General features: G+C 41.9%; 1 protein-coding gene across 3 annotated transcripts; it reads left to right on the top strand.

Annotated features, from left to right (window-relative positions):
- Positions 1–4,195: 4,195 nt before the first annotated feature.
- On the top strand, positions 4,196–9,151 carry LOC147612547 (cell division cycle 20.2, cofactor of APC complex-like). Of its 3 annotated transcripts, XR_015263469.1 has the most exons (8): positions 4,196–4,915; positions 5,306–5,404; positions 5,507–5,704; positions 6,085–6,460; positions 6,552–7,027; positions 7,157–7,412; positions 7,960–8,050; positions 8,165–8,291. XR_015263469.1 is itself a non-coding variant. In XM_086783159.1 (6 exons), exons 1-6 carry the CDS (start codon positions 4,826–4,828, stop codon positions 7,316–7,318), a joined length of 1,401 nt encoding a protein of 466 aa, XP_086639285.1. In that variant the 5' UTR covers positions 4,196–4,825; the 3' UTR covers positions 7,319–7,945. The 3 variants fall into 3 exon arrangements, 1 of the variants encoding a protein (XP_086639285.1); XR_015263468.1 differs by lacking the exons at positions 7,960–8,050; positions 8,165–8,291 and adding an exon at positions 8,851–9,151; XM_086783159.1 differs by lacking the exons at positions 7,960–8,050; positions 8,165–8,291 and having other exon boundaries at positions 7,157–7,945.
- The last annotated feature ends 1,314 nt before the right edge of the window (positions 9,152–10,465 follow it).

Below are 10,465 nucleotides of genomic sequence, written 5' to 3'. Positions count from 1 at the left end.
AATTGAAATTGCATGTTGTTTTCATGCTTGCTTGACCAATGTGTAGTTCCGGGTAAGGGGACGCTCGCCCCTGCGAACATGTGTGTGAAACTGTTTGGCTAACATGGTTATGTGGCATGTGACAGGTGGTAAGTATTGGTCATGTGACATGGTTATGTGGCATGTGACAGGTGGTAAGTATTGGTCATAAACCTAGCCTTAGGAGTTAGCACTAATTTATAAGTGAGTGTGTACACACTTCATTAAGTTTTGGGCGACCAAAACTCACTTATAAATTATGACCAGCCCAGTGTTCACACACATTGATGTCCCGAGGTGGACATAACCCAATGTCCACCGCCGAGACCTTATCCCCTTTGTACAAAGGGAGTAACCAGCCATGTGTCCACTCTAGCTTGCTCCACAAAGCACCTGCCTTCCACCTACACACTCGATAACTCACCACCTCACTCCTCCTCCTCTCTCTAGAGATTAGTGCCTCCTTCATGTGCCTCCTCCATGAGGGTTAGTTGAACCATAGGGGAAGCTTTCCCAAGGTTCCCTTCATCCTCTTGAAGACTTTTGTCGAGAAGAAATGCGACAAATCGAAGATCTCTTCACTCCAAGGACTTCCATCCGCACGAAGACTTCCGCTGTCATCGACTCTACTTGCAATTGGTAAGCTTTAATGCTTAAATATGGAAGCAAGTAGCAGGAGGGAGGAACCGGATTACATGATCACATACCCTGTGTAGTGTTCTCTTGTCCTACGTGCTCTCTTGCAGATTGTTGCTACCATGTGTTGGTGGAACAACAGAGAGCAAGTGGTAGGGAACATGGGCACTAGAGAGGGTAGTGTGGATTGCAAGTCTACATCAACAAACACTTGTTTGCAATACTGTATTCATATGCATTGGTATGGAAATCTGGTCAGAAATGCCCATGACACTATGTACTTAGTTCTCCTAAGATCAATATACCATATTTGAGGGAGGGGTCGGTCGTTCCGGCTCATTGTGTGTCTCTTGTCAATTCAGCAAATTACTTCTTGTATTTGAGCAAGTGTCCATCAAATCTTAGTGTATTTAAGTGTATTGATTAGCATTGTGTTCAACCAAGTTACACTTCCTGATTGGTTTCGGTTGCTCGGAGTGTGTTAATCCTAAGTCTCCTCTAGATGATGATCTGCCTCTACCTCTACTTGTATCTGAGTAGAAGGTTCTCATTTAAATTTCCAAAGGATGAACCCCCAATATTCATCTCTTCACACATGAGGAGAGGCACTAATTCCTGAAAATCAAGAAAGTTCTCTTAAACTCTAGTGGAGGTTTGAGACTAGTTGTATTCTTTACAAAGATCATCAAGGTCAGGACACCATTTCATGATTATCTACTAGCAATCCAATAGAAGACGGGGAACCTACAAGCCCTTTTACCTTCACTGAGTAGTCATTTTTCTCTGGTCACATTATGTAGCTCTTGCTTTAGCTGCATCTTACGAGCTTGGGTGTTTGTGATGTATATCTTCACCAAGGTGTCTCAACCCTCCTTAAGCATTTATGCACCTTGTATTATATGCACAATCATAGAATCTATTGTATTGACAAACAACCAATATAGCACCTTCCTAGCTCTTTCATGCCATGATTTATATGTCTACACTTTGTTGAGGGGGAACCAATCTCTAGCTCCTTTTCATCACCTATGATGAACTCCCAATATCCTTTTCCCATAAGGAAATTAGTCATCCTAAACTTCCATACCTATGAGTTATTCTGAACCAGCTTTCTCACTCATAATCTGTGACAAGCTATTAGACATCTTTATACTTGTAGCAACTTACTAAATAGTACTTACAAAAAACCTTCTTGACTTACAACAAATCTGTAATCTTCAACAATAGTACTATGAACCTGTTATAATGCTATTTGTCTGTGAACCAGACACATAAAGATACAGCCAACAACACAATAGTACTATAAACCTGTTATATAATGCTACTGTATGCGAACCAAATACATCCAACAACACATGTGTACACTTAGATTCTTTGTATAGACTACCTTGCAACCAAATTGTTGCTATAACTTTGCTTCAATCTGAAATTTGGCATACACAGTCAAAATCGACACAACCATAGAGTGCTACAGAAATCTTGTAGAGCTCAAATGGGCCCAAAACATCCCCGAATCACGTCGAAATACGTAAAATATTAATTAATGTAGTTAGCTACACACAATATGGTCTTCTTCCTTCACCCAAGAGGATGCCTCAATCTGAGACAATGACTTTCCTGTCTACTTGTTGCTCTCACAGTTACTAGAAAGGTGTTGCTCTAAAAATCAAAGAGGGAAAGAGATGTAAATATCCTTACCCCATGTACTGCTTTCTCTTTTTTACCTCCTTAGCTCTCACACGAACTGGATATCTGATACCATAAAGAGAATGTGAGGGGGGGGGGGGGAGAGAGAGAGAGAGAGAGAGAGAGAGAGAGAGAGAGTGCCTTGCAACCAGACACACATACACAAGAGAGTGAAAAACACAAGAGAGAGATTTATGGTGAATTTTCTTCTATCTACAACTATAAAATAAAGAGATAAGAGTACATAGTATAAGGGAAAGTACTCTCCTACTATAACATACAATAGCCGATCCATACTGTGAACCTGACTATATGAGTTGGTGCTATATCTATGCCATACTCTAGTACTCTAAATATGGATGTCACATAGCCTCACCAACCATGCTAGTGGCATCAGTATGGAGGCTATCACCATCTAGGTAGGTCATCAATGTTTGTAGCACTAGTTGAGCTCTTACTTATGCTAGTGGCATAAGTACGAAGGCACCCAGGTGGGTCATCAATGTTCATAGCACTAGTTGAGTTCGATATCTCAAAACTCAATGAGAAAAGATAACTTATTTCGGTTCCTCATAATCATATGTCACAAATTTGTAATGGAAAACCCACCACTAGAGTAGGTAATAATCTTCCATATGCATCTTACAGATGCATGCTTATTCAAAATTGACATGGTGTCTGATTGGAGTGATGAAATATCCTAATACCTTGCCTATGGTTTTTTTGCAAGATTGAGCCATGATCAAAGATAAGATACGGTGCGCAACTCCTTCCAGATGCAAGAGTATTCAAAATTGACAAGGTCCCTGATTGGAGTGACAAAATATTATAATATCTTGCCTATGGTTTTCTGCAAAATCAAGCCTTGAACAAGGATAAGATGCGGTAGCACAGCTTCTTTTCTCTCCCATTATTAACATCTCTTAGTGTCCCCACTAACAAAAATCACATGTAACCTTGCCGATGTACGAACTTCCCTTGCAAATATAACAGAGAGAGTGCTGCTAATGTGCACCAACTCGCTACCGGCCTACACAAACACATGATAATAACAAGAGAGAGAGAGAGAGAGAGAGAGAGAGAGAGAGAGAGAGAGAGAGAGAGAGAGAGAGAGAGAGGGCTCACCCAGTAGCAACATGTGATAACACATAGAAACCGTGCAGTAGAGAGCAACCGCAACACACACATAGAAACTGTGCAGTAGAGAGCAACCGCAACACACACTCAAATGACAAAAAAAAGGAAAAGAAGGGAGGAGGAGAAGGAGAGCGCTGCAGCTTGCCATAAAAAATTTGAATTCTGCCCGGAGGAGACGACAGCTCTGTGAGTCTGCATGCATACAGGGGAGGGAGGCTCTGCGAGTTTGCATGGGGATGGTGGCTCTACGTGCAATTTGTTTATTTTGGTCTTACTATAGTGTATAGCCTTATAGGTGAGGGGAGGGCGGCTCTGGGAGTCTACATGAGGACGGCGGCTCTGCGAGCAATTCGTTTATTTTGGCCTTACTATAGTGTATAGCCTTATAGGTAAGGGGAGGCTAAAAAATTGAAGTCAACCCATTTTCTCCTTCTATTTTTTTTTGTTGGGAAGGTGAATTTGTGCGTGCCATGTGTGCCGTCCGTTGTCTTTTTTTTTGGGAAGTAAATATATATAGTATTAACAAAATAAACCTTTACAAAAAGTTCATATCCATATCCATATCAAGATCCTTCACCCTACAATTCCCTTTAGAGTAAGAAGTAAGATAAGGTAACCGAAGTAAGTCAAGGGCGCCCGTCCATGATGGACGTCCAAGCGTGGGCGCCCAATTCATATTTTGAACGTTATTGAGATTAGGGCAAACAAACTCTAGTTCTAGTGACCGTTAGTTTAGCTAGTTTCATATTTATAGCAGCGCATACACCACCCCCGCCACCATCGTTCTGTATTTCGCCCTTAGCACTGATTTGGCGAGTCTGACAAACTCGCCACAGCCTCGCACAAGCAAGAAGCTCTCAAGCGCCCAGCGATCTCTCTCTGTGTGTGTGTGTGTCTGTGTGTGCGCTCGCACGGTAACGGGTTCCCTGTATCGATTTTATCATACTGGTTTTAGGGTTCTCTCGAAACAGTTAGGGTTTTGTTAAGGTCTTCACAGTCAGTGTTTAATTATTGCCAGTCCTCCTGAAATTGTGATTGTTAGGGTTTAAACCGTTTTTGTTTTTGTTTTTAACTAGGGTTGTAGTTTGCATTTATTTAGCTCTAGATCTGCATCTAGCTAGGTCTAGAGTCTGCATTAAGTTTTAGTAATTGTTAAGGTTTTTTTGTTCATAGCTGGGGTTTTAAATTGCAGATCTACCTAGGGTTAAATCTAAACCTTAATTAGGGTTTCTGTTCGTCGATCGAATTGTGGTAGAAGTTTTCGTTTCGGGTAGGATTTTCTTGTCTAATTCCTCTTTTGTGGAGGAAAGCACAACAGTTTTTTTTTGTTGTTTTGCCTTGTGTTTTGATGGCAACCCCTCGCCGAAGCCCTTGTGTGCGGAAGGCCCTGATTGAACGGGCATCGCCAGATGTGCTGTCTCGGAAGCCACAGCAGCTGGTAACAAAGAGATTGTTTCTATGCTTTGCAATCCTTCTTTCTGAACTTCCAGGGTAATGGTTTTAGGGATGATTAGGGTTAGTGTGCAGGTTAGGGTTTAGGGTATGTGTTTTCAGCTTTTTGTGTTAGCATACTTATGACAGGAATAGGATTAGGGCTTCTGTTAGGGCTCTTCTCTCCATTAAATTCAGATCGCAATCGTTCTGTCGTCTTTCTGAACTTCCAGGGCTAGAGTGATAGTAATGGTTATGATTAGGGTTAGTGTTCAGGTTAGGGTTTAGGGTATGTGTTCAGCTTTCTGGGTTAGGATCCTTATGACAGGATTAGGATTAGTGCTTCTGTTAGGGCTCTTCTTTCCATTAAATTCAGATCGATCTGTGCCCTTTTCAGGGATGCCGTTTCATCACAACCCGCACTTCAATGGATTTCGATGTCGCAAATTACATGCTCGTAAAGGAGAATGTGGACAACGAGCAGCCTGTTCTGAATGTAGGGCCACTTCGGCAGCGTTTTCAAACATTTTTTTTTCCTATTTTCTACTTTACGCTATTTAAGTTAAACTCAAAGCTGAGCATATAAGCGTCTGTGCAGGAAGAATACAGGAAGCAATTGGCCGGGAATTTGCTGAAAGACAGTAACATTATGCACAAGAACAGCAGAATTCTGGCATTCAAGAGCAAGCCCCCACCCCCTCCCGAGGGTTTTGAGAGGAACGTCAGATTGCTCTACTCTGAGAACGTTCAGGCAGGTGTAACAAAGCGCAGCAAGATTTTCCGCCATATCCCCCAGGCATGTTATCCGTTCCGTTACGCTCATTCAAAGTCTCAACCCCCCACTATCAGGGTTCTGCTTTCAGTTAGGACTCCTGCGCAGTTACGTATGGTTTCCGTTAGGGTTTTGTTACTATTCCTGGCGTAGTTAGGTATGGTTTCTGTTAGGGCTATTCTTTTAAAAAATAATTTTAAAATCAAAATGAGAGGATCGTTACTTAATCTGTCTGTTAGGGCTTAGTACTCTTCCTGCCAGTGAGGCGCCTTTCTCTTGATCACTGTCTAGGGTTTCTCTGTCATTTATTGGGATGTTTCTGGCAGTAAGTCGCCTTTCTATTATGTAACCGTAGTCAGTCTTCCTCTCTCTAATTTCATTTTTGACTTTGTTTTCTATTACAGTCTGCAGAAAGAACTCTTGATGCTCCAGAGTTGCTTGATGACTACTACCTGAATCTATTGGATTGGAGCTCAAAGAATGTGGTTGCAGTAGCTCTGGGGAATACAGTCTACTTGTGGCACGCTACTTCTGGTTCTATTGAGGAGCTAATGCAGGTCGGGGAAGATGATGGCCCAGTGACAAGTGTGAGCTGGGGACCTGATGGAAAGCATATTGCTGTTGGCTTGGATAATGGTGAAGTTCAGCTATGGGATTCAGCAGCTTTGTGCAAAGTAAGAACCATGAGAGGGCATTCTGCTAGGGTTGGAAGTCTGGCATGGAATGGTGGCCCTATTCTTAGCTCAGGCAGCCGCGACAACTCTATATTCAACCACGACGGTAAGCTATGGTTTGTCGGATGCATTTTGTGCAGTCAATTGAATCATCTTGCCAACATGCTTTTTTTCTTATCTGCACCTGTTGATTGCAGTGAGGATCAGAGATCACGTGACAACCAAGATGTGTGCACATGAACAGGAAGTATGTGGGTTAAAATGGTCCATATCTGGTCAGCAGCTTGCTAGTGGAGGCAATGACAATCTATTACATATATGGGATGCCTCCATGATGACAAGTGGTGCACCGAGCGCGTACCTTCACCGTTTTGACGATCATCAAGCGGCTGTCAAAGCACTAGCCTGGTGCCCATTTCAGAGCAATTTGTTGGCTTCAGGTGGGGGAACAGCAGATCGCTGCATCAAGTTTTGGAATACTCAGATGGGGGCCTGTCTAAACAGTGTGGATACGAACTCTCAAGTATGTGCTTTGCAATGGAGTAGGCACGAGAAGGAGCTTTTGAGCTCACATGGATTCAGCCAAAACCAACTCTGTTTGTGGAAGTATCCTTCAATGGTCAAAATGGCAGAACTGAGGGGCCACACGTCAAGAGTATTACATTTGGCCCAGGTCATAAATCGTGCACTTTTTTATGCATTTTATGATGGTTGTTGATTCTGTACTTATGTGCTGATGCACGTGGATGCATTACACAACCTGTATGTTCGTCTTGTGATGGGTTCGAATGTTGTTGTGCAGAGTCCAGATGGTTATACTGTTGCTTCTGCTGCTGGAGATGAGACCTTGAGATTCTGGCAAGTATTCGGTACCCCAGACAACAGCAAACAACAGCCACTCAGGACAAAAAGCACAGAACCGAGTGGATGCATCAACAGCAGTAGCTGCACCATGATTCGATGAGCTGTGCTATCAAGCTACATCAGAAGTGGCATCTTAGTCAGGATCACATGTACAGATTCAAGTGGTGGTGTTGTACCATATCAAACTCAGCCAGGTATGTGTCCCATCCTCTTTTCACAGTTATTCTTTGTACATATTAAATTGTACATAATGTTGCTACCCAAAGGGTCCGACGGCGTTTATAAACGCCAACAAATCTTCTGGGGTCAATCAAGCTTTTGGTTTACGAGCAACATAGTGAGTGAATACAATGTGGAAATGCATGGTACTGGATTTCTTGCCATGCAAGACCACAAGGTGAGCTGTGCTTACTTCCATCTCAGTCAAATAAGAGAATGCATGGGGGAAAAGGGAGCCAGCATGATGAACTGGTCTTTGTCTATTTAGAAGGCATGTGATATGTAACAGCACATGCAACACATGGCACAAATGTGCTCACCCTCATTTCTATGTGGTTTATTATTACCATTTGGGAACCCGTGCTTAGCACGTCTTTTGAGGCTTCCAAAATCAAATTCTACCCAAACCTCCTCCTCCCCTTCCCGAACCTCCAAATTCTTGCCACGTGGCAACTTTGTGAAACTCTTCCTTAAGATAATATAGAGATGAACTCTCGGATTACTTCTTTTTTCTTGGCATAGGTACTATGGAGTCTACCTTTTTTGGTGCATATATGCACGTTGCCTCTACACAACCTGGCGGGGATGAAAATGCCAAATGCAATCAGCTTCTGTATAGCTTTTATATTCCTTTGTAGACATTGTTAATTCGATACTAATTTGATATTGCTTAAACAATTGGCTTTTGGTTAATTAAATTGTGTTCCCTTGGTTGTGCTGCTGCAAGGGTGAGCTTGCAAAGCTTGCCGTTTGATTTGTCGTGACATCAATAAACATTTGGTGTACACGACGGTACAAGTGGGTCACACATTCCTAGTTGTGTTACTGCTTGATTTTTTACTGCTCACTATTTGCCAGGTTTGGTATGAAGTTTCCTTGGCATGATACGTCTTTATCTACTTAAATCTGCTTACCCTCTAACACATAGTGCTATATTCCCGGTACTACAGTTCTTGTCCTCTGCACTTTTGACTGTCAGAATTAACCTGAGAGACACCAAAGTTTTGTCTTGGTGAGTGTCTCATTGTAGTCAATGATAGGCCTTCAGTGGACTCAAATGGATGGTCATGCATGTCATTTATTTTTAATGCTTGGTTAAGAAATGAGTGTTTTTTAATGCTTGGTTAAGAAATGAGTTTGTGTTTTTTAAGTGTATGGAAAAATAGTGCTTTTGAATGAACTGAAAGATTTTATCACCTCAAGATTGGGTAGTTCTAAACAGTTCTTAGGCTATCTGTATTCACAAGCTTTACTGGCTGGAGAGCTGCAAAAGCATTGAGTGTCCCCCAATCTGGTTGGGTAGATGACTTGTAGTTTCTTGAAGGAATAATTTCTAGTTTCTTTAAGGAATAATTTCTCGAAATGTCTACAATGAAATGCTAAAGTGTATGTTGGTCCTTGAAATTTTTAAAGGAAAGGAAGATGAATTGTGGGCATCCAATCCACCTTGTGAAGATGGATGTGGGCAGAGGACTCTTAGTACATGGACCAATCGAAGAAATGATAAATAGAAACTGTTTCTAAAGATTTCTTAGGCTGAAGTGTATGTTGCTCCTTGAAGGAGCCTGAAGCAAAACTAGTTGAACTGTAACAACAAATTCAACTCTCTATCATCTCGTCTCTTAAATGACAAACTCAACACTAGTATATTATTGTATATAGAAATTCAAAACTTTGTAGCTCACCTCTTTAATGACAAATTCCAATAACACTAGTACATTATTTATTTATACATGAAGCAAGAATTACTGAATTGGTTCAGCTTGAGAGGCACTGTAGTTTTGTCTTGGAGAGATGGGCCTTGGTGAGTGTTGTTAGAATACACCCACCCACCTTATGAAGATGGATGTGGGCAGATAGTTCTTAGTAGGCAGGGCTGTTTGTTTCATGAGCTTCTGGCAGAAAGCTTAGTTATTGTTGGAAAGCTGCAAAAAAGCATTGAGAGCTTCCATGGAACCTCATGAGTGCCAGGTGTCAAAGAGACCCTTGTTAGGTGACATCAATGGATGGCTGCATACCCTTTTTACAAACACACACACACCTATGTCGGTTGATTAAAGTGGGATGGCTTGTAACCCGAGGTAATGGGGTTGCATGGTGCTATACCCTCAGGACTAAGTGCCATGGGGTCTTAAGGACCCCTTGTTAGGTGACATCAATGGATGGCATTGATCAAAAATCGCAATTGCATGGTGGTAGCTACCCTCAGGACTAAGTGCCATGAACCCTTGTTAGGTGACCACAATGGAAGGTTGCATACCCTTTTTACGAGCACACACACACCTATGTCGGTTGATTGTAACCCAAGGTAATGGGGTTGCCTACATTGCATGGTGGTAGCTACCCTCAGGACTAAGTGCCATGGGGTCTTAAAGACCCTTGTTAGGTGACATCAATGGATGGCTTACAAACACACACACACCTATGTCGGTTGATTAAAGTCGGATGGCTTGTAACCCGAGGTAATGGGGTTGCCTACATTGCATGGTGCTACCCTCAGGACTAAGTGCCATGGGGTCTTAAAGACCCCTTGTTAGGTGACTTCAATGGATGGCATTGATAAAAAATCGCGACGTCTTTTCACCCCTAGTTTATTGGCCGTAGTTTACTGGACCTAGTTTACTTTATCTGAGGGTCCAATAAAGGCGTCGCAATTTTGATCAATGCCACCCATTGATGTCACCTTGACAAGGGTATTTACGACCCCGTGGTACTTAAGTCTTGAGGCGGTGCTACTTGTAGTTTACAAAAGGAACTAAAAACAATTCCACAGAATAAGTGAATTGAAAAGCTCGAAAGTGTGATATCATGTCGTATTCAATCTAAAAGAAAATATGTGTACAAGAACTAAATTTGATGTTGTCAATGGGGGGATAGTAAATTTTACCCTAGGCACAAAGATTTGTATTAAAAAAAACAAGTGTACAAAGTAAATTCGTGGTGATATAGGTGTACAATATACTAGAGCCATGTCAATGGCATTCACATAAAGTTTTGTATTCTAAGACAACAAGCTAAGCTAAAAAAT

This window comes from Cibotium barometz, chromosome 45, assembly GCF_041138505.1.
Source record: "Cibotium barometz isolate CiBa-2024 chromosome 45, ASM4113850v1, whole genome shotgun sequence".
NCBI classification, from domain to species: Eukaryota; Viridiplantae; Streptophyta; class Polypodiopsida; order Cyatheales; family Cibotiaceae; genus Cibotium; species Cibotium barometz.
This window is presented reverse-complemented; position numbering and strand designations above follow the sequence as displayed.

Bases quoted from the DNA above. Each gene is read 5' to 3' on its own strand.
- LOC147612547 (XM_086783159.1), top strand. From the start codon at position 4,826: ATGGCAACCCCTCGCCGAAGCCCTTGTGTGCGGAAGGCCCTGATTGAA. The intron at 5,405-5,506 runs GTAGGGCCACTT...GCGTCTGTGCAG, and splicing joins ACGAGCAGCCTGTTCTGAAT to GAAGAATACAGGAAGCAATT. The intron at 5,705-6,084 runs GCATGTTATCCG...TTTCTATTACAG, and splicing joins TTTTCCGCCATATCCCCCAG to TCTGCAGAAAGAACTCTTGA.